This window comes from Hypanus sabinus, chromosome 6 (genome assembly GCF_030144855.1).
Source record: "Hypanus sabinus isolate sHypSab1 chromosome 6, sHypSab1.hap1, whole genome shotgun sequence".
Taxonomy (NCBI): domain Eukaryota; kingdom Metazoa; phylum Chordata; class Chondrichthyes; order Myliobatiformes; family Dasyatidae; genus Hypanus; species Hypanus sabinus.
This window is the reverse complement of record NC_082711.1, coordinates 169511215-169535968: the sequence shown is the minus strand read 5'-3', so window position 1 is coordinate 169535968 and position 24754 is coordinate 169511215. Positions and strand designations below refer to the sequence as shown.

At 44.9% G+C, this 24754-nt stretch overlaps 1 protein-coding gene across 4 annotated transcripts in view; it reads right to left on the bottom strand.

Moving 5' to 3' along the window:
* lyrm9 (LYR motif containing 9) overlaps positions 1–24754 on the bottom strand; it is a 95885-nt gene that overhangs the window by 34933 nt on the left and 36198 nt on the right. For 2 of the 4 annotated variants that reach the window (XM_059973473.1, XM_059973474.1), the window contains 2 exons: positions 22809–22862; positions 10393–11200 (listed from right to left, as the gene is read on the bottom strand). In XM_059973473.1, the coding sequence (XP_059829456.1) occupies positions 11053–11200; positions 22809–22862 (202 nt within the window). In that variant the 3' untranslated portion in view covers positions 10393–11052. Of the gene's footprint in view, positions 1–10392; positions 11201–22808; positions 22863–24754 lie in introns of those variants that run through there. The other 2 variants (XM_059973476.1, XM_059973482.1) reach the window with 1 other exon arrangement.

Below are 24754 nucleotides of genomic sequence, written 5' to 3'. Positions count from 1 at the left end.
AGATCTGCTTAATCAGAGCAGTTGTTAAACTAATTCTGGCTCCCACCAACACCCTCCTTCCCATCTTGTCTACTCCCCTCCCCTCATGTATACTCCAACTTCAAGGGCTGGGCAGGAAATTTCTTTCCCAGCCTCTTCATAGTGGTTAGCGTCACACTTTATGGCGCCAACGGTCAGAGTTCAATTCTCGCCACTGTCTTTAAGGAGTTCGTAGGTCTCCCCGCGACTGCGTGGGTTTCCTTTGGGTGCTTCCGCTTCCCCCCACATTCCACAAGGCGTATGGGTTTAGTAAGGGTTAGTAAGTTGTGGGCATGCCACGTTGGCACCGTAAGCATGACAACACTTGCAGGCTGCCCCTAGCACATCTTCAGACTATACTGGTCATTGACTCATTTCAATGTATGTTTCGATGTTTTAATGTATATGTGACAAATAAAGCTAACCTTTATCTTAGCCCAAAGCATGCAAGCGTCCGTTCTATACGGTGGCTAACTGAATTAGATTCCATGAGATCAAATCACAGCTATAATAGTTACTGATAACAACAACCGTTTCTAGCACAAAGATAGAGTCATACAATAAGGTAGCACGGAAACAGGCCCTTTGGCCCAACATATCTGTTGTGATGGAAAATAACTGGTTCTTTGAGTCTCAACAGTGGAGGCCTGGACACACACAGTTTTAATAATAAGGAATTTATTTACAAGGGGAAGTCGGGTCAACACAAGCAACTACAATACACAGGAAGTGGTGTGGGGACAGGGTACGGTTACACAAACAAAGAACAAGGGAAAAGCACTACAACAGCTATCCCCCTTGACCTTGGATAGCCGCAGCTCCCTTACCAGGACAAACGATAGACCTTCCCAAACATAAATCAATGCACTTACCTTCAATGTGGTGGTCTGTAAGAGAGGGCTAGCCAAGGGCAAGTCTCACCTTTTAAAGCATGGGGCTGGGTGCGATAATCCATTTAAGGTGACCAATAATTTAGGTGTGTATTGATTAGTTGGAAGGGACCAAATGTTGATTGGCATGTGGTGTGTCCTCCGACCAGCCAGGTGGCAGTGCGTCTGTCATGTGGTCAGTATCTCTGGATACAATATCCATGCCAGCCAAGGTGCTCTCCTCAACTGGTCCCTTTGCCTGTGTTTGGCACATATCCATACAAACCTTTCCTTTCTGTCCATGTATTCCTAGCACTGAACATCCTAGATCTCTGTTTTCAATGAAAATTGTGAGACTGAGCAAAAGGTTTTGCTGGTGTAATTCCATCCTTAGTTCTCCAGCATTAGAGCAAATCACGGAACCTATTCAGCAGTAGAATATCGGGAAAACTAAAGCCATCTGCTTTGTTACCTGTGATGAACTACATTTCAGAGCCATCATCTCTCCTTCTCTCTCCAACTTTTCCTAGCTTCTGTCTGGAGCCGAAGAAAGTTTAGCGCCATTTGTGTTGAGCTTTTCTTTCTTGTTCCATTCTGTTACTAATTTCTCTCGGCAGAATTTTCATGCAGACATTCATGCCTTTGTGACATGCACACTTGGGTTTCCAACATACTCCTGCCTAATGACACACAATATTAATAAAGTTATCCAGAATTCTGCTGCCTGTGCTAACCTATTCGCCTACCACATCAGAAATCACTGATTTACCAGGTTTCCTCCTAGGTTTCAGATTCATCTATGCCATCAGAAAGTCCTAACCCTAAAACATAGTTGTCAGAGGTGATGATTTTAACTTTCCACAAATTGACTGGGGCTCCTACAATGAAGGAGGTCTAGGTGAGACGGAGTTTGTCAAATATGCTTTGGAAAGTTTCCTTCATCAGTACACAGAGGTCCCAATGACGGCGTGTGTGATACTTCATCTGCTGTTAGGGAATGAGACAGGGCAGGTGGCAGAAGTTTGTGTAGGAGAACACTTTGTATCCAGTGACCACAAAGCCATTAGTTTCAAAGTAAATGTGCAAGAAGATAGGTCTAGTTCACAGGTTGAAATTCTGTATCGGAGACGGGCCAATTTTAATGATTTCAGAAAGGATCTGCCAAGTGTGGACTAGGACAGTCTGTTTTCTAGCCAAGGTTTTACTTTGTAAGTAGGAGGCCTTCAAAAGTGAATTTTTTAGAATACAAAGCTTGTATGTGCCTATCAAAATAAAAGCTAAAAATAACAGGTTTAGGGAACCTTTGTTTTTAAAGGATATTGAGGCTCTGGTTAAGAAAGAAAAAGAAGTACATAACTGGTAGGAACAAATGAGGTACCTATGGAGTATAAGAAATGCAAGAGAGCCCTTGGGAAAGAAATCAAGAGGGCTAAACAGAAGGCATGACGTTGCCATAGCAGACAAAGTGAAGGAGAATCTGAGGAATTCTACAGATATGCTAAGGGCTAAAGGATTGCGAGGGACAAAACTAGTCCTCTGGAAGATCAGAATGGTAACCTAAGCATGGAGCCAAAAGAGATGGAGGAGATCTTAAAGAGATTTTGCATCAGTATTTACTCAGGAGACAGACCCAGAGTCCATAGAAGTGAGGCAAAGTAGCATGGACTTTATGGACTCTATGCGCATTACAGTTTGCTGTCGAGGCAAATTAGGGTGGATAAATCCCCAGGGCCTGACGAGGTGTTCCCTTGGACCCTGTGGGAGGCAGAAATTGCAGGGGCCCTAGCAGAGATATTTAAATCATTCTTAGCAACAGGTGAGGTACCAGTGAATTGGTGATAGATAGTGTTGTCCCGTTGTTTGAAAAAGGCTCTAAAAATAAACTAGGAAATTACAGGCCAGTGAGCCTGATATCAGATGTGGGAAAGTTATTGGAAAGTATAAGTATTTGGATAGACATGGACTGATAAGGTATAGTTAGCAAGGCTTTGTGCATGGTAGGTTATGTCTAACCAATCTTACAGAGTATTTTCAGGAAGTTGATGAAGGCAAGGCATTGGATATTGCCTACATGGACTTTAGCAAGGCATTTGGCTAGGTCCCGCACTGGACATTGGTCAAGAAGGTTAAATTGCTTGGATGAGGTAGTAAATTGGATAAGACATTGGCTTTGTGGGAGAATCCAGAAAGAGGCAGCAGAAGGTTGCCTCTCTGACTGGAGGCTCGTGTCTAGCGGAGAGTCACAGGGATTGTTCCTGGTTCCATTGTTGTTTGTCGTTTATATCGATGATCTGGATGGCAATATGGTTAATTGGATCAGCAGATTTGCAGATGATGCCAAGATTAGGGGTGTAGGTGTAGTGGGCAGCGAGGAAGGCAGCTTGTGGCAGGATCTGGACCATCTGGAAATTGGGCTGAAATATGGCAGATGGAACTTTATGCAGACAAGTGCAAAGTTTTGCACTTTGGTATGACCAACCTGGGTAGAGCTAATATCAACTGAAAGGTAGGGCTGTGGACAAAGGGATCTGAGACCATAATTCATTGAAAGTGGCAGCATAGGTAGATATGGTTGTAAAGAAAGCTTTTGTCACATTGACCTTTATTAATTATAGTACTGAGTAGAGGAGTCCTTACCTACCACCCCACCAGCCTCCAGGTCCAACGTATAATTCTCCGTAACTTCCGCCACCTCCAACGGGATCCCACTACCAAGCACATTTTTCCCTCCCCCACTCTTTCTGCTTTTCGCAGTGATCGCTCCCTACGCGACTCCCTTGTCCACTCGTCCCCCCCCCATCCCTTCCCACCGATCTCCCTCCTGGCTCTTATCCTTGTAAACGGAACAAGTGCTACACCTGCCCTTACACTTCCTCCCTCACCACCATTCAGGGCCCCAGACAGTCCTTCCAGGTGAGGCGACACTTCACCTGTGAGTCGGCTGGTGTGGTATACTGCGTCCGATGCTCCCGGTGCGGCCTTTTATGTATTGGTGAGACCCGACACAGACTGGGAGACCGTTTCGCCGAACACCTAGGCTCGGTCCGTCAGAAAAAGCAGGATCTCCCAGTGCCCACACGTTTTAATTCCCCGTCCCATTCCCATTCTGGTATGCCTATCCATGGCCTCCTCTATTGTCAAAGTGAATCCAAACTCAGGTTGGAGGAACAACACCTTAACGGCTGGGTAGCCTCCAACCTGATGGCATGAACATTGACTTCTCTAACTTCTGTTAATGCCCCTCCTCCCCTTCTTACCCCATCCCTGACATATTTAGTTGTTTGCCTGTTCTCTATCTCCCTCTGGTGTTCCCCCCCCCCACCTCCTTTCTTTCTCCCGAGGCCTCCTGTCCCATGATCCTTTCCCTTCTCCAGCTCTGTATCACTTTCGTCAATCACCTTTCCAGCTCTTAGCTTCATCCCACCCCCTCCGGTCTTCTCCTATCATTTTGCATTACCCCCTCCCCCCACTACTTTCAAATCTCTTACTATCTTTCCTTTCGGTTAGTCCTGGCGAAGGGTCTCGGCCCGAAACGTCGACAGTGCTTCTCCCTACAGATGCTGCCTGGCCTGCTGTGTTCCACCAGCATTTTGTGTGTGTTGTTGTTTGAATTTCCAGCATCTGCAGATTTCCTCGTGAGCACAGGAGATGGTGTATTGTGTGCTATTTTGGTCACCTGCCTATAGGAAAGATGTAAATAAGGTTGAAAGAGTACAAAGAAAATTTACAAGGATGTTGCCAGGACTGGATACCTGCGTTATAAGGAAGATCAAATAGGGTAGGACTTTATTCTTTGAAATGTAGAAGATTGAGAGGAGATTTGATAGAGGTATACAAAACTTTGAGAGGTATAAATAGGGTAAATGCAAGCAGGTTTTTTCCACCGAGGTTGAGTCGGACTACAACTAGAGGTCAGGGGGTTAAGATGAAACATGAAATGTTTGAGGGGAACATGAGGGGAAACTTCTTCACTCAGAGGGTGGTGAGAGTGTGGAATGAACTGCCAGTGCAAGTGGTGCATGCAAGCTCAATTTCAATGTTTAGGAGAAGTTTGGATAGGTACTGTACATGAATGGGAGGGGTATGGAGGTCTATGATCCTGTTTGGGTCAATGGGAGAAGGCATTTTAAATGGGTTGGTATGGACTAGATGGGTCAAATGGCCTGTTTTGTTGCTGTATTTTTCTCTGATTCTATGAATCTATGACCCCACCCCTCATCCTAGAACTTCCTCACCCAAACCCCACTTTGGGGTTTCAATGCTCCACCAATTCTGTCCTCCCTTCCCGATCAACATGGCCCAGTTAATAGGGACTTGTTAATCACAACAAACAAATAAATGAAACATAAATGGTTTAAGAGGAACCACAATTTACTAAGTGGATAATGGAAAAATAGTTGGGTGATCACGCATCTAACAAATTGCACATTAATGATGTCAGCAATGTTTGCATAAACTTATTATCTGTTCCACTTTAAAATAGCAGTAATTTCCCAGCACCAAACAAGATGGCATTGTCTATAAACTACATTTAAAAATATGGTTTAATGTACAAACTAAATAATGTGAAACTAAATAAGTCAGTGCACTAATGACATTTGAAATCATTTGTTCAAAAGTGAAACTGACCTACTGCATAAGCTCTAAATTAGCCAACTCCAAGCAAACACAGTATCCTGAAATGCTGTGGTTATATCAAAACCACAGCTTCCAACTACGATAAATTGGCACATGGGTGATAGAATAGGGAAGGGCAACATGGGAGGGAAGAAGTAGAATGATCTTAGATTGGGGCAGCATGGTAGTGTAGTGGTTGGCACAATACTTTACAGTAGCAGTGACCTGGGCTCGATTCCTGTCACTGCCTGTAAGGAGGTTGTACGTTCTCTCCGTGACTGTGTGAGTTTCCTCCAGGTGTTCTGGTTTCCTCCCACAGAACAAAGAAGTACCAGTTGGTAGGCTAATTGGTCATGGTAAATTGTCCCATGATTAGGCTAGGGTTAAATTAGGGGAATGCAGAAAGGTGCATTTCAAAGGGTCGGGAAGGTTTATTCTACACAGTATCTCAATAAATAAATAAAATAAAAAGACTAGCACAACACTGTGGGCTGAAGGGCCCGTACTACGTTCTCCATTCTATGTTAAATATATTGCAGAGTATTAGACTACAGAATACCTTAAAAATAGCTTGCGCTTTGTAAAGACAAGTAGAACTCAGGTCTCATTTTTATTTTATTCAGACATATTCCACCTGAATTCAGAAGGTGCTAAATACACAGGAACACAACTACAAACAAGAAAATGAACCAACATGAAGGAAAAACCTCTTCTATGCTCTGATGCTCAGAAATGATTTCTGTTTGTAGAATCAAAAGCACAAAAAAAAGGGTATTCTGCTTCAACTATCTGTGTTCCACAACTATTTAAAATCAAAACTTACCTGCAAATCTAGTCCTTCACCTCAGATTGATTACCTACCTCTCTTCATGTGGAAGTTGGTTCCACATTTGAACTTATGTCTGGATAAACAAGTTTTCTTTAAATTCCTTTTGAAGTTAATGGTGATAATCTCATATTTATGGTCTCTATTTTCATATCCCCCTAAAATGGAAACATTTTCATCATATGTTGCCGTTCCTTTCCGTGGCACATCAGGCAGCAACCTTGCCGTTTATTAAGCATTTGTTTGTTTTTTTACGAGGCTGAATTGTTACTCGATGCTCAACCCAGCATGGATGGAAAGCATACAAAGAGCCAGCCGGATTCGAACCCAGGACCGCACTCGACAGTGTGGATGCCACTACACCACCGGTCAGCTTTTCACCATGTATACACCAATCAATTCAACGGTCCCTATTATATCGCCCCATTAATTCTTTGAACCTAAAATTTTGCCAAACTTCCATCGATGCACAGTGGAGAGCATCTTGACTGTCTGCATCACGGCCAATGCCCAAGAACAGAAAACCCTACAAAAATAAATTCTGCATATGCTGCATTTTGAAAGGACAAGTGAAAATAGACCAATGAGTCTGTCATATCTCTCCAATTGATTTAATGGAGAGCAAAATCAGAAACAAACATCCACCTCACATTGTTGTGCAGGAGTACTTCATAACATGCCAGTGATGCTAAATATTTTATGAGGTAAGTGAACAAGTTACTCCATAACTTTGTGTTCACTCTTCCAAAGCATGACAGGTGGGATGGCAAAGCAAATTATTTTTGTCTGAGCAAATCTCTTGCAATTATCTGTTGTAAAATACTTCGAAGTATTAGGTCATAATCTGTTCCACCCCCTGCACCTATTTTTGGAAAATACATTTTACTTTCCTGCATTTATATCTTATGAAGTGTATCTTTGTTTTGATCACAGTGCCTCCGGGTCAATATTGCAACAAATATTTTGCCATCTGTTGTAGGAGGCAAGTAGAAGAGAAAAGGAGAACAAATGGGAAGATATTAATACAAGAGATTTGGCAGAAGCTAGGAATCCAGAGTAACACACACAAAATGCTGGAGAAACTCAGCAGTTTCTATGTCAAGGAATAAAGAGTCAAAGTTTCAAGCTGAGACCCTACATCAGGAGATCAGAAAAGGGAGGAGAGAGGTGAGGAGGAAGAGACAATGGGAGGGAGTAGGGTTAATGGGAGGGAGAGTTAAAACAGGTGGACGGTGGGACAGGGAAATGATGAAGGGACAGAGAATGCAGATAAAAAGATATTAAGGGGAAGGTATATTTCGTTGTTGAGGGACTGGTGAGAATGTGAAGGAGCAGTGGGAAGAAGTAGGGAGAACTGTGATGGGAGGAGGAGAATGGTGGTTTACTATGTTGTATGTAGATGAAGATGTGGAGGTTTCAGCATCTTGGAAACTGCTGATCTCCTGGGACCTGCACACTCAACAGTCACTAGAGTAAACAGAAAATTGTGCAAAAACATGGTGTTACACAAAAACATGGCAACTCGAGTGACTGGAAGCGGACCCAGGTGCAGGACACAGGCACAGAGACTTGAGACGGAGACAGACTTGGACATGACTTGAACTCAAGAGCCCTGACCGGACCGGAACTCAAGAGCCCTGACCGGACCGGAACTCAAGAGCCCTGACCGGACCGGAACTCAAGAGCCCTGACCGGACCGGAACTCAAGAGCCCTGACCGGACCGGAACTCAAGAGCCCTGACCGGACCGGAACTCAAGAGCCCTGACCGGACCGGAACTCAAGAGCCCTGACCGGACCGGAACTCAAGAGCCCTGACCGGACCGGAACTCAAGAGCCCTGACCGGACCGGAACTCAAGAGCCCTGACCGGACCGGAACTCAAGAGCCCTGACCGGACCGGAACTCAAGAGCCCTGACCGGACCGGAACTCAAGAGCCCTGACCGGACCGGAACTCAAGAGCCCTGACCGGACCGGAACTCAAGAGCCCTGACCGGACCGGAACTCAAGAGCCCTGACCGGACCGGAACTCAAGAGCCCTGACCGGACCGGAACTCAAGAGCCCTGACCGGACCGGAACTCAAGAGCCCTGACCGGACCGGAACTCAAGAGCCCTGACCGGACCGGAACTCAAGAGCCCTGACCGGACCGGAACTCAAGAGCCCTGACCGGACCGGAACTCAAGAGCCCTGACCGGACCGGAACTCAAGAGCCCTGACCGGACCGGAACTCAAGAGCCCTGACCGGACCGGAACTCAAGAGCCCTGACCGGACCGGAACTCAAGAGCCCTGACCGGACCGGAACTCAAGAGCCCTGACCGGACCGGAACTCAAGAGCCCTGACCGGACCGGAACTCAAGAGCCCTGACCGGACCGGAACTCAAGAGCCCTGACCGGACCGGAACTCAAGAGCCCTGACCGGACCGGAACTCAAGAGCCCTGACCGGACCGGAACTCAAGAGCCCTGACCGGACCGGAACTCAAGAGCCCTGACCGGACCGGAACTCAAGAGCCCTGACCGGACCGGAACTCAAGAGCCCTGACCGGACCGGAACTCAAGAGCCCTGACCGGACCGGAACACAGAGCCCTGACCAGACTGGAACTTGGGACACAGAACACGGAGCCAACAACACCAAACAAAGGCAGACAATTCATACCTTGGCTCGGAGGAGTGGCAAACGGCCGGACCTATTCAGCTGGGAACGAGATGACTAAACCAGCCAACCACTGACAATATGAATCTACACACGGAGAAGCTCATGAGGACAGTCCCTTATTCGTGGCGGCTCGGAACTTGAACTTGACTCAGGCTTGGAACTTGCATAGAGACTCTGCTGAGGTGACGAACCAGCAGTGAGTAGATGTGAGCCGGAGTTTTTATGCTGCTGGTTCAAATGAGGATCAGGTGCCCTAATCAAGGAGCCCAGTGGGACACGGGGAAAAGGAAATTAACTGAAATGATGGAATGCCATCACCGAGCTCATCTTCCTCTCCCCGCCCCCCCCCCCCCCACCTCACTTTCTGCTTTCTGGGATTGCAAAAAGCTCAACAAATAATAAGGTGCATTTACGACACACGTTTAAAAGTAAACAGTATAACTCTACTGGTGTTTCATAGGTGATGAGACCTGGATGGTAACAGAGAGTTCCGTATTCTTACGTCCTGGGACAAGAAGCTATTTTCCATCCTAACAGTCCTTGTCCTAATATTGTGTTGGCGTGTGGCCAAGTGGTTAAGGCGTTGGTCTAGTGATCTGAAGGTCGCTAGTTCGAGCCTTGGCTGAGACTGTGTGTGTGTGTCCTCGAGCAAGGCACTTAACCACACATTGCTCTGTGACGACACCGGTGCCAGGCTGTATGGGTCCTAATGCCCTTCCCTCGGTGGCATGGAGAGGGGAGACTTGCAGCTTGGGCAACTGCTGGTCTTCCATAAAAAAACCTTGCCCAGGTGCAAACTATTGAGACTAACAGAGGCCTACACTCTGTCCTAATGCTGTGGTGGGGAGGTGGGGGGCCAAAGAGAGTTTTGGATGGTTGGGAGGGATCTTTGACAATGCTGAGTGCCCTGCATATGCAGTGCTCCTGAGGGAAGAGAGACCCCAGTGATCCTCTCAGCAGTCCTTGTAGGGATTTGTGATCGGATACTTTGCAATTTCCGTCCCAGATGCTGCTGCATCCGGTCAGGACACTCTTGATGTTGCTCTTGTAATCTGCTATCTCCTGACTGCTCTGCCATGTGCGCCTCACATCCCTGGTGTTGCAGGAATGGCTGTACATTCTCTGTGAATAATCCCGTTCTGCCTCTCCGATGGCGTGGGGACGCGGCGCTCGCTGACCTGAGAGCTGTCTTATCCCTTGATCTGAAGGCAGCATCCCGGTTTCTCTGCTGTCAGCCATGGCTTCACGTACTGTAGGTGTGTTTAATGACGGTGATGTTTTCAATGTGCTTCTATACATAGCCAGTCACAGATATTGCATATTCATCAATGTTAATGCAATGGTGGTGGGAAGCTGCCTCCCTTAACATGTTCCAGACTCTGCTTTCAAAGCATAGATAGATAGATAGATACTTTATTCATCCCCAAGGGGAAATTCAACATTTTTCCAGTGTCCCATACACTTATTGTAGCAAAACTAATTACATAAGTATTTAACTCAATATAAATATGATATGCATCTAAAATCACCCTCCCAAAAGCTTTAATAAATAGCTTTTTAAAAGTTCTTAAATAGTTCCTGTAAAGCATCCCTGTAACACTGTGATTGCTCCCTCTTGTCAGGTCTTTATCTCCCTTAGAGCTGGGTTGACATTCAATTGGTGGTCAATTTGCAGGAATTTAGCATAAGGAGAATCTGAAATGTGGGAGCAGCCCTCGTGTGCACCAGGGATGTTGGTATAAACCATTTCTAATGTGTTCTCTCCTCTGGTAGCAAAGTCAACCTGCTGATAGAATCTAGGCAGGACTGTTTTTTTTGTAGCACAAAGAAAGCATCAGGGTGTGTGGTTTGCAAGTCACTGGTAGTATGGTGGAGCTCACACAGAGCTTACCCAGTGTTAGCACAAAAGGTGTTATGCCATCTCATTGCCTTGCCAGTTTTCACCTTCTTATTTTCAGGTATTCAATAGGATTCTCCACTCAGTGGTGCAGCATCTACAGCAGGTACCTAATAAAGTGGCCAGCGAGTGACTGTTCCTGGTTTTCTGCTGCTGTAGCCCGTCCACTTCAAGGTTCAACGTCAAGCAAGAGAAAATCTGCAGGCGCTGGAAATCCAATCAACACACACAAAATGCTGGAGGAACCCAGCAGGCCAGGCAGCGTCTCTGGAAAAGAGGAAACGGTCGTTGTTTCGGGCCGGGACCCTTCGTCAGGACTGGAGAAAAAAGATGAGAAGTCAGAGTAGGAAAGGTTGAACGTGTTGTGTGTTCAGAGATGCTCTTTCTGCTCACCACTGTTTAATGTATAGTTATTTCAGTTACTGATTCCTTCCTGTCAACTTGAAACATAGAAAATAAGTGCAGGAGTAGGCCATTCGGCCCTTCGAGTCTGCACCGCCATTCAGTATGATCATGGCTGATCATCCAACTCAGAACCCTGTACCTGCTTTCTCTCCATACCTCCCCAATCCCTTTAGCAACAAGGGCCATATCTAACTTCCTCTTAAATATAGCCAATGAACCGGCCTCAACTGTTTCCTGTGGCAGAGAATTCCACAGATTCACCACTCTCTGTGTGAAGAAGTTTTTCCTCATCTCGGTCCTAAAAGGCTTCCCCCTTTATCCTTAAACTGTGACCCCTTGTTCTGGACTTCCCCAACATCGGAAACAATCTTCCTGCATCTAGCCTGTCCAATCCCTTTAGAATTTTATGCATTTCAATAAGATCCCCCCTCAATTTTCTAAACGGTAGCACCATTGAGCCTTCAGGAGCCGCCCCAAAGTGGGCTCTTCATTGTTAATATTGGTGGATTATCCCCAGAAAATAAAAGAAATGGCTTCTAAACTTGCAAGCAATATTGGAACAGTCTATTTTTAATACCTGTAAAATGATTAATTGCAGTTGATACTTGTTAAATAATGACACGTGCATGTTATTTAGTTATCCAATTTAGCATCTGATAAGCTATCAGAAGAGTGAGTATATCATTAGTATTGTTCAGACTGATGCATTTACGACCAGTCTATTGAAGAAGATGGGGGTGAGGGGTTATTCACTCCAACAAGCAATCAATGTAGCAGAAGAAAGCAGTAATTGGATCTGGATTTAAAGGAAAGACAACGACAGGGCTGCATGAAGACAGGATGGTGTGGAACTGAGGGGGGTGTATCTGGGACGCCTGGTAGCACCATTGAGCCCTCTGGAGACGTTGTGGGCTTATCAACGAAACGTCAAAGAAGGGGGGTGCCCACCTGATGACCCCGATGAGGTACCTACCCTCCTCGTCACCACTCCAAGCCCACTGCCAACATTGAGAGTGCCGACTTATCATAGGGATTGAAACATCAAGTCCTATTAGCTCTAACATGGATTTTTTTTTCATTCCCTTCTGTGGTTTTTAAAAGGTTCTCAATCCTTTACCTTCCCATGAATTTTTGTGGTATTATATGTCCTCTTTTCCTTTTATGCAGTCCTGACTTTTCTTGTCAGCCATGGTTGCCTCATGCTCTCTTTAGAATACTTTATCTTGGGGATGTATCTATCCTGCACCTTTTGAACTGCCCCCCAAAAGTCTGGTCACTGCTGTTCTGCCATCATCAATGCAAGAGTTCCCTTCCATTCAGCTTTGGCCAGCTCTTCTCTCATGCCTCTGTAATTCCCTTTAGTCAACCACTATACTAATACATCTGACCATCTACTCCCTCTCAAACTGCAGCGTGATCACTTTCTCCTAAGGGTTCGTTTACCTTCAGTTCCCTAATCAAATCTGGTTCATTGCAGAAAACCCAATTCAGGATTGCTCTTCCCCTACTGGGCTCAACCACAAGCTGTTCTAAAAAGCCATCTCACAGGTGTTCTATAAATGCCATCTTTTGAGATTCCAGCACCAAGATGATTTTCTCAATCTACCTGAATATTGAAATCATCTATGACTATCATAACACTGCCCGTTTTACATGCCTTTTCTGCCTCCTATTGTAATTTGTATCCCACATCTAGGATTTGTCTCATCAGGGTCATTTCACCCCTGCAGTTCCTTAACTCTAACAACAAGGAATCCACATCTTCCAATCCAATGTTACCTCATTCTAAAGATTTGATCTAATGTCTATCAACAGTGCCATCCCACCCATTCCCCTTACCTGCTTGTCCTTTCAATACAATATGTATCTTTGGATGCTAAGGTCCCAGCTATGATCATTCAGTCATGACTCTGATGTCCAGAACATTATATAGTACCTGTCAATCACTAAGTGCACTGCAAAACTATCTACCTTATTCCATGTTCTGTGTGCATTCAAATGTAACACTTTCAGAGCTGTATTCAACATGCTTTTTCAATTATCCCCCCTTGTTGCACTGCAACTCCTCCAAATGACTGCAATTTTGCCCTATTATCTGCCCAACCTTCCTCAGTCTCTCTACACACTGCAGCTACTTGTACACCAATTGCCCCATCCTCAGCCCCTTTGTTTCCTTTCTCATCTTCCTGTCAAATTAATTTACACCCTCCCCCAGCAGCTCTAGAAAACCTGCCCACAAGGATATTGGACCCCCTTGGGTTCAGGTGTAACCTGTCCTTTTTGTATAGGCCATACCTTCCCAAGAAGACAGAGAAATTTGCCCATGCATCAATTCCTCAGCCACATATTCATCTGCCAAATCATCCTATTATTACCCTCAATGTTGCATGGCACAGGCAACAATCCAGAGGTAACTAACCTGGAGTTCCTGCATTTCAACTTCTCCACCTAACTCCCCATATTTTCTTTGCAAGTGCTACTGAGCAACAGTCATTGAGGCAGCTTAGCACACTCCTCTTAGGTACCAGTAGAAGTGAAGTCTTCTTGAAGCAGGTGAGTACCTCAGACTGCTGAAGTGAGAGGTTAAAGATCTCTGTGAACCCTCCAGCCAGTTGATCAGCGAAGGTCGTTAGTATCTGGCCGGCTACCCCACCTGCACCCTCCTGAAGGCTGCTGACACGTCGGCCTCAGAGACTGAAATCACAGGATCATCGGGAGCTAAGGGAGTTTGCAATGGTTCCTTTTCTTTAAAAAAATGTTCACAGGCAGCATAACTCTGCACTGAGCTTATCTAGAAGTGAAGAACTGTTGTCACCTAAGTTGCTTGATTTAACTCAAAAAGGTACCTGAAGAGATTGTGCAGGCGTTAGTAATGATCTTTCAATAGATTTGGGCATCATTCAGGAGAACAAGAAAATTGCAAATGTCACACCACTCATCAAGGGAGGGAGGCAGAAGAAAGCAAATGATAGGCCAGTTAGCCTAACCTCAGCAGCTGGGAAGACGTTGGATTCCATTATTAAGGATGAGGTTTTGGGGTACTTGAAGGCACATGATAATAAACCAAAATCAGCCACATTTTCTTAATGGGAAATCTTGCCTGACAAATCTGTTGTAATTCTTTGAGGTAATAACATGCAGAGTAGACGAGGATAATCAGTGGATGGTGTGTACTTGAATTTTTAGAAAGCCTTTGCTAAACAAGGTAAGAGCCCAGGGTATTACAGGAAAGATACTTGGATGGATAGGGCATTGGCTGATAGGCAGGAGGCAAGGAATGAGAATAAAGGAATCCTTTTCAGATTGGCTGCCAGTAACTAGTGGTGTTCCAACAGGGGATTGTGTTGGAACAGCTTTTTTTTTACATTGTATGCCAACAATTTGGATGACTGAATTGATGCTTTGTGGCCAGGTCTGTGGACAATATGAAAATAGGTGGAGGGGTAGGTAGTGTTGCGGAAACAGAGAGGCTGCAGAAGGATTTAAGACAGATTAGAAAAATAAGTTGATAGGTTCTTGATTGGTTGGAGTGTGAAAGGTTATGGGGAGAAGGCAGGAGAATGGGATTGAGTGGTAAATAGAACAGCCATAATGAAATGGCAGAGCAGACTTGATGGGCCAAATAGCCTTATTCAGCTGCTATGTCACATAGTCTTATATCTTTAAAAATGGTGATATCATTCATGTCCTGCTACAACAGTCAGGCATCTGTTGTTGATTCAAGTTTAATCACGATTTGGCCCTTTGGCCATGAAATGGCTTTCTGGAGATTGTAGCTTGGCCTCTGGTAACTTGCTTGGTCACCGGGTTTGAATACCTCTAACCTGGCCTTCAGCAAATTGCAGATCTCATGGTTCATCCAGGGCTTTTGGTTGGGGAAATCTCTGGATGACTTTGTGGGTACACACTCATCTATAACTGATTAAATAAAGTCCGTGACAACCACGGTGTATTCATTCAGATCCACAGATGTGTTCATGAACATGGCGCAGTCCACTGACTCAAAGCAGTCCTGTAGCTGTTCCTGTCTTCTGCGACCACCTCATTATTGTCCTAATCTCTACCATTCTGATTCTCCCAGTCTACCTGCATGTTCAAATCCCCCATGACAACTGTATCATTACATTTGCAACATGCCAATTTTAACTCTTCATTCAACTTACACCCTACATCCAGACAGCTGTTTGGGGGCCTGTAGATAACTCCCATTAGGGTCTTTCTACCCTTAGAATTTCTCAGTTCTATCCATACTGACTCTACATCCCCTGATTCTATGTCCCCCCCTCACAAGGGACTGAATATCATTCCTCACCAACAGAGCCACCTCTGCCAGTCAGTCTGTCCTTTCGATAAGATGTATATCCTTGAATAGTCATTTCCCAGGCCCTGTCCACTTGAAGCCATGTCTCTGTTATTCCCACAACATTGTACTTGCCAATTATTCCCACAACATCGTACTTGCCAATTATTCCCAGGTACACAAAGGTGGACTCAAGCTCACCGTCTACCTCATTATTGTCTATCTGCGCTGCACTTTCTCGGTAGCTGTTACACTTTATACTGTGCTCTGTAATTGTTTTACCTTGATCTATCTCGATGCAGTGTAATGAGATTATCTGAATGAACAATATACAAGACAAGCTTTTCACTTACTACAAATTACCAATTGCATTTCCAATTCCAGTTCCAAATGTGATCTGGCAATTGTCTGGAATTGAAATCATGTCATGGAATTTAATTCACATCAGCAGCAGTTACACTTTCTGGACTTTCCTTACTGTGGCACCACCCTTGAACACAGGCGGTGACAAACATGAAGTGTTGGAGGAACTCAATGGGTCAGGCAGCATCTACAGAGACTAATGGTTGAGTAATGTGGAGAGAATTCACCACATTTTATGTCTGGCACTCAATATTTCCAGCGTCAGCAGAACCACTTGTGCCTTGTACATAGGGAAGACACTCATTCACTCTGTCTGTCAATATTTGAGAGCAATAACCAACAAGGCCACGAACAATGAGCTGTGTGCTGAAACTAACCAAGTCCACTTTGTGTCATAAATCTCTTATGTTTCTGTCAGCCTTCTATTTCCCCAGTTTGAAGGATGACACTTGTTGTTGAAGAAGCATTACAGAAGGTACAGAAGCATTAAGTCCCTCACCACCAGGTTCAGGAACAGTTATTAACCTTCAACCATCAAGATCCTGAACCAGTGTGGATAACTTCACTCACCTCAACACTGAACTGATTCCACAACCTATGAACTCACTTTCAAGAACTCATGCTATCAGTATTATTTAATTATTTGGTTGTTTGTCCTTTTATCAACAGTTTTCATCATATTTCTTTATTTTTCTGAAAATGCCCACAAGAAAAATGAATCTCAGGATACTATATGGTGACATATACATACTTTAATAATAAATTTACTTTGACTGTTTGTTTAAGAGCCTATATTCTCATCTCTAACCATTTCTAAACTAATAAATGAAAACATTCCTAAGATATGTCTTCTGGGCACTCTGTAGTGGCTGTTTCACTTCTCAGAATTTCCAGAACTAATCCCAGAGAGTTGGCAACCATTTTCAAACCTATTTTTGAGGGCTATGTTTTTTTCCCTTTGGCATTACAGCTGGTATTAGTTGGGGACTTCCACTCCATCAATGTCTGCCTGGCTGCATGGAGCAAGGTACTGCAGGGTGGACTTACTGAACCATAAACTGAAAGAAAGTTTGTAATCTGTGGTTGAAATGACTCAGTTCCTGGTATCAACACATCCATAACATGAGCTAAGTGGAAAGAACTGATGCCAGGTGGGAATTTTGGTCATCTAAGTAATGGACTGCCTGCCTATGGGTCTCTAGTAATAGCTAGCACTTTAGGATTAACTAATTTCAGGATAATCTATGGCTGGAGAACATGATATATATTAACCATCTGGAAGAGGGGACCAAGTGGAGTGTATCTAAGTTTGCTGATGACACTAAATTGAGTGGAAAAGCAAATTGTGCAGAAGATATGGAGAGTCTGCAGAGAGATATAGATAGGTTAAGTGAGTGGGCAAAGGTCCGGCAGATGGAATACAATGTTGGTAAATGTGAGGTCACCCACTTCGGAAGGAAAAATGAAAGGGCAGATTATTATTTAAATAGTGAAAAATTGCAGCATGCTACTGTGCAGAGGGACTTGGGAGTGTTGGTGCATGTATCACAAAAGGTTGGCTATCAAGAAGGCAAATGATACAGTTGACGTTTTGGGCCGAGACTCTTCAGCATATCCTGCCGAAGGGTCTTAACTCAAAATGTTGACCGTACTCTTTTCCACAGATGCTGCCTGGCCTGCTGAGTTCCTCCAGTGTTTTGTGTCTGTGTTGCTCAGATTTCTAGCACCTGCACATTTTCTCTTGCTTGTGATTGGATGATTTACTTGATCAGTATTTAATCTTTCACTCTGAACAGATCAGAGGCTTATTTGAGTTTTCTGATGATAGATGAGTCAGGTCAGGTGTGGGGGAGAAAATGGAATGTATTCATATTAATGGATGATTGTATAGAATACAGATATAGCAGCATAAATGCATGGGAGACAGAGGGTGACACTTGTCCTTGCTCTATAAGTCACATCACAGCTGATCATTAACCTTTCAATATCTAAAACTCTATCAATCATTCTCTTTAATGTGCTCAGGAACTGGGTCAACGGGTTGCTGGAGTGGGGAATTCCAAAGATTGATTGCCTTCTGAAGGAAGAAATTTCCCCTTTATCTTATCCTAAATAATAGGATTGTTCTGAGACTCTAAACACATCACTGGTCCGAAATATCATCCTTGCACCTAGTCTCAAGTCTCTCAGTATTTCCTTTGTTTTGATGGAGATCATCTTTCATTGTTCAAATAGGATGGCCCAGTTTGCTCTTTACCTCCTCAATCACATTCATTGCACTCTCTCTGGCACCAGTATATCCTTTCTTTAGGAAAGACTGGACAGGTATATAATATTCCAGGTGTGGTCTCACCAGAACCTTGTATAATTGACGCAAGGACCATTATCTTGAATTCATATCCTATTGTAACTAAAGCCAGCATCCCAGTTGCCTTTCCAATTGCTTTCAGTGATCTCCAGTAGAAATCCACCCCACATTTTAGCAGAGTGTCTTTGTGCGATACGTGTAATGAGAAGCACAGAGAGGGTGGCTGGTTGGGAGGGGGTTGGATGGAGGGGTAAGTAAGGTGGAGGGAAGCGGTCAGGAGAAGTGGCAGTAAGGCAGATCAGATTATTGCACAGAGCACTGAGGTAGAATAAGGCGAAAGAATAACAATGCAGAATGAAGTGTAACAGCTACAGAGAAAGTGCAGTGCGGATAAACAACAGAGTGCAAGATCATAGCAAGGTAGATTGTGAGGTCCAAGTGTCCATCAAATTGCATAGGAGGTCCATTCAAGAATCTGATAACAGTGCATAGAAGCTATCCTTCTGCCTGGTGGTGTGTGCTTTCAGACTTTTCTGCAAATGGGAGCGAGGAGAAGAGAGAATGTCCAGGATAGATGGGGTCTTCGATTCTGTTGTCTTCTTTACTAAGGGAGCAAGAATGTTGGGAATTGTACCGTCATGCACTTTGGTAGAAGAAATAAACAGGCAGACTGTTATTTAGATGGGGAGAGAGTTCAAAGTTCTGAGATGCAATGTGACTTGAGAGTCCTCGTGCAGGATACCCTTAAGGTTAACCTCCAGGTTGAGTCGGTGGTGAAGAAGGCGAATGCAATGTTGGCATTCATTTCTAGAGGAATAGAGTATAGGAACAGGGATGTGATGTTGAGGCTCTATAAGACACTGGTAAGACCTCACTTGGAGTACTGTGTGCAGTTTTGGGCTCCTTATTTAAGAAAGGATGTGCTGACATTGGAGAGGGTTCAGAGAAGATTCACTAGAATGATTCCGGGAATGAGAGGGTTAACATATGAGGAACGTTTGACCACTCTTGGACTGTACTCCTTGGAGTTTAGAAGAATGAGGGGGGACCTCACAGAAACATTTTGAATGTTGAAAGGCATGGACAGAGTGGATGTGGAAAAGTTGTTCCCCATGGTGGGGGGAGTCTAGTACGAGAGGACATGTCTTGAGGATTGCAGGGAATTTTTAGCCAGAGGGTGGTGAATCTATGGAATTTGTTGCAATGGGCAGCAGTGGAGGCCAAGTGATTGGGTGTATTTAAGGCAGAGATTGATAGGTATCTGAGTAATCAGGGCATCAAAGGTTATGGTGAGAAGGTGGGGGAATGGGACTAAAGGGGAGATTGGATCAGCTCGTGATGAAATGGCAGAGCAGACTCGATGGGCCGAATGGTGGACTTCTGCTCCTTTGTCTTATGTGTTGTCTTATAAGAAACACAGACACAGTCCAAGGGGGATACTCTCCTCTTGAGAAGACTCCACCCTGACAGCATAAACATTGATTTCTCTAACCTCCTGTAATTTCTCCTTCCTTCTGCTTCTCTTTTTTCATACCCCATTCTGACTCCCCTCCTACCCCTTCTCTTCTCCCCACCTGTTCATAACCTCTCTCTGGTGCCCTTCCTCCTAGCCTTTTTCCCATGGTACTCACACCTCTCCTATCGGAATCCTTATTCTTCAACCCTTTACCTTTCACCTCCCAGCTTCTCTCCCTCTCTCTCTCTAGAGAGAGTTACTGTAAAAAGTTTAAAAAGTTAAATTAATCAAAAAGAGAAAAAAGTTAATGAGGTAATTTCTTTCCAAAGTAGCAGAATTTTACAGTACAGAAGTAAGGCTGTTTGGCCCATCAGATATGTGCCAGCCCAATGGAGGAGACATACAGTTAAGTCTTTTTTTCCTTTTCCCTCATTATTCTCTCTACTCCTCAACCTCTCGGGCCCCTGCTTGGCTTATTTGGCAGGCTGCATAGAGACAGCTTTTCCTAAATTCTGCTTCAAGTCAAATCGCTCTGGCAACTGTTCCAAAAATCAGGCGCCATTCATATTTTTTTTCTTTGTTTTGACATGTTTTAAGACTTGTATCCAGATTCTGGCAGGAGCTTGGGCACTTTTCCGTAGGTCTCTACCTGCTACCGCCGACAGAAGCTGTCGACGCAGCATCTGTCAGGTTGCAGAGTTCGTCTGTAAACTTAACAGGGCATTGCTGAATTCCTGAGGCCTGGGGCTTACCAGAGACCAGAGGAAACAAAATGCGCAGCAAATTAAAAAAGTAGCGAGAATTACAAGGGAAAAAAAAGTTTTAAGTATATAGCTCCTCCACTGGGCTAGCACATGCCTGATGGCCAAATAACCTTCCTTCTGCACTGTAAAATTCTACTACGTTGGAAAGAAATTACCTCACTGTTGTATTTCTCTTTAAGTTAACTTTTAAAATTAATTTATAGTTTTTATTATTAGGTATTGCAATGTGCTGCTGTCGCATAACAGCGAATTTCATGACATATGCCGGTGATTATTAACATGATTCTGAGGACCCTTTATGCTCTGGTAAGTTTGAGCATCAGAAGAGATACTGCAAGTGCTGGAAGTCCTAAGCAATGTGTACAAAATGAAGGCGGAACACGGTAAAACAGCCAGCATCTATGGAGGGGAATAAACAGTTGACGTTTAGGGTGTTTATTTCCCTCCACAGATGTTGTGTGATCCGCTGAGACCCCTTGAGCGACTGCCCCGTTACCTAGCCACTATTTCTTTCCTCTCTGACTCTCTCTCGCTCCGAGGGGTTCCTGGGCTCACTGCTTCAATCATCAAGACACTTCATCGCCGCGAAGTAACGACCGCAGCCGGCTCTGGTTCATCCCTCCTGCGCTCACTTCCCGTTGCGAGGTCCCGAGTCCGGCAGGAAGCCGGAGAAATCGGGCTGCAGCTGCCTTTACGGGAAAGTTAACCCGGAACAGAGGACCGTGGTGGCATCGGGAAAACACCGAGAATGTATAAACGTCAGGACTATCCTCAGGGCTCCTATGACGTGTATAATTTCTTCATATCTAAACATTTTCAAATACACGTCTCACACACAAAATGCTGGAGGAACTCAGCAGGACAAGACACGAAGGATCTCGTTGATTGTTTATACTCTTTTCCATCGATGCTGCCTGGCCTGCTGAGTTCCTCCAGCATTTTGTGTGTGTTGTTTGGATTTCCAGCAACTGCAGATTTTTTCTTGTTTGTTAAAGTATACAACGTGTTTGGGCTTTCAATGGGGCAATGCTAAACTACATCCCAACGGCTTTGTTTGCACCTTATCTGTGATATACCTCACCTTAAAGATAAATCTGTTTGATTATTAAACGCCCGTAAAATTGCAGCATTTCTATGAAAAGGGAGTTCAGAATGCAACAACGTTTCCGGGTTTGGCTCCACCACTGCTGAGTGACAAGAGTCGGTTTATGCCAAAATGTCTGGGAGTCACTGAAACTCACCAGCAAGGTCATGGCGATGGCCCAGTTTTTGTTTCTGTCGTTACTGGCACAGTGGGTGGACGGACATTTACTCGAACATCCAGGCTGTTACCATGTAGGGCTTATACCAAAGGACAGGCCCTTTGGCACGTGATGTCTGCGGCCAGCACAATGTCCAATTAAACTAAGTGGTCCATACCCCAGCACATTATGTGTTTGACACTCCATTAAATGCCACTTATTGTATCTGTTTCCACTACTAACCCCACCCAGCTGTACATTCCAGTCACCTACCACTGTAAAACAGAACTTGCCCCGCATATTTATTAAGACACAGCCTGTGTGCCACCCAGCAAACCCTGGTTTAACTGGTACATCTTTGGACTATGGAGGAAACCCACATGGTCACAGTCAGGACATGCAAACTCTTTTCAGACAGCAGTAGGATTTGAACCCAGGTCGCTGGTACTGTAAAGCATCACAGCACACACAAAATACTGAAGGAACTCAGCAGGCCAGGCAGCATCCATGCAAAAAAAAGTACAGTCAATGTTTTGGGCCGAGACCCTTTGGCAGGACTAACCACTATGCTTTTTCCCCTTGCAGCTTAAGTGCCTGCCCCTCAAGTATTTGACACTGGTGGGGGGGAGGGGAAGAAGATTCTGATTGTCTGCCTTATCTATGTGTTTCATAACCTTATAAAACTTCTTTTTTTTCGGGAACACAAGAGATTAGGCAGATGCTGGAAATCCAGAGCAACACACACAAAAATGCTGGAGGAACTCAGCAGGTCAGGCAGCATCTACGAAGAGGAATAAGCACTCGACGTTTCGGGCTGCGACTCTTCATCGGGACTTTTGAGACGTTTCCCCTCAGCCCGTGACTCGTGAGAGAAAATAACCCAGCTTTGTTCAACCCCTCTTTATGGCTATAATCCAGGCAAAATGCGAGTCGACCTCTTCAAGTTTCAGCCGCAAACCCAACAGCCTTTCCTTCCAGATTGCCTGGAGGAGTTTATAATTCTCTCCTTTCCACGTCGAAATGTGCTCCAGCATTAAGTTTATGCCTCTCCATTGTCATTGCTCCCGCCCAGTTCCCCTGGCTCTCACCTGGTGAATAGAAGATTGAGGAAGTATCTCAGTTCCCCCGACTGCTGCAGGTCCCTAAGTCAGAGCACAAGAAAAGGAAATTCATTAAAGGGGAAATAAAATCTATGCAGTACACAAAGACAATCGTCACAGAGGATTCAGTATCAGGAGTGGTTTACAAATATTCTTAAAACACAAACAAGCTAACTGAGATGCCTTTGTTTTCTGGGGCGAAGGGGGAGGATTGTTGCTGTAGGTATCATATTTTGTAGGCTTTTTACTATTGGTCTATACAACCTTGTTAGGCAAAGCAACTTGTGGTGAGCTATCTAGGACCCTGGTCAGATCCCACTTGGAGTACTGTGCTCAGTTCTGGTCACCTCACTACAGGAAGGATGTAAAAACCATAGAAAGGGTGCAGAGGAGATTTACAAAGATGTTGCCTGGATTGGGGAGCATGCCTTATGAGAATAGGTTGAGTGAACTCGGCCTTTTCTCCCTGGAGCGACGGAGGATGAGAGGTGACCTGACAGAGGTGTACAAGATGATGAGAGGCATTGATCATGTGGATAGTCTGAGGCTTTGAAATGGTTGCCACAAGAGGGCATCGGTTTAAGGTGCTGGGGAGTAGGTACAGAGGAGATGTCAGGGCTAAGTTTTTTTCTTAGAGTGGTGAGTGCATGGACTGGGCTGCTGGCAGTGGTGGTGGAGGCAGATATGATAGGGTCTTTTAAGAGGCTTTTGGATAAGTACACATGGAGCTTATAAAAATAGAGGGCTATGGGTAAGCCTAGGAATTTCTAAGGTTGGGACATGTTCAGCACAGCTTTGTGGGCTGAAGGGCTGTAGGGTTTCTATGTTTTAAAGAGCGATGTACGGTGTTGAGGTGACTTGACTTTTTATAGCAGTTAACAACTAAAGAAAAACAAGAGTAGACCACTTGGCCTCCCTCTGGTTTCTCTCATTCCTGCTTGGAAGGGGTGATTTATGCCCGAGCGAAGGAACTATGGGAAGAACTCAGTGGGTCGAGCAGCATCTGTGGAGATTTTGACATATCGACAGGGTAGGAGGTGACTACAGTTGATGAAGGGGGCTCCATTCAGTAGGAGCATCTCCCTACCCCTTAGTTGGCTGTGTCAGTCTGTTGGGAAGCTTCCTTTCCTAAGTTCAGCTTCCACAGATGCTGCTTGGGCCAATGAGATCTTCCAGCAGTTTATGTTATGCTCCAGGTCCTAGCATCTGTGGCCTCCCACATTACTGGATTATGCCTGGTGTGCGACATCTCATTGGCAGTTTTGTCAGTATGATACTCTCTGAAACTGAGGATCAGGGCTTTCCATTGCTATAAACTGCGAGGCCCATTGGGTTAGGAAAGACCGCTGATGGAGGACATAGTGGGTTGACACCACAAAGCCTGGATCCAGACCACACAGTGAGAAGATCTTGAATGACTCAGGCCTTCGTCTGTCTGCACTTCTCGCTGCCTCAGTAAAGCAGCCGACATAATCAAGGACCACACCCACCCTGGACATTCTCCCTTCTCCGTTCTCCCATTTGGCAGACTCAGAATTGTTTATTTTTTTGTTTATTTATTTACGTACGTTTATTTCAAGATGCGTGGAACAGGCCTATACAGCACAACGAGCTGGACCCCCCCCCCCCCCCACCATTTATTGCTCGTTACCCCACTGGCATTTAGGGCAGCAATGAAGGTCCTACATCACGGGCTGTCCGTACAGTATTCTTCATTGCTGTTTCTGCAACAATTCTTTTTGACTAGTCTGGGGTGTTAGCCCTGAGCTGAACCCCCTGGAGGACCAGTGGACCACTCTTAGTCTGGCCTCTACCCTTTGACCTGTTTGGCTTGGGTGACCCCACCAAGAGCCAAAGCATAAAGTTCTGACTCTAGGCAGCTTAGCTCTTGAGGTTACTGAGTCACGCAAGCCTCCAAACCCTATGACAAGGCT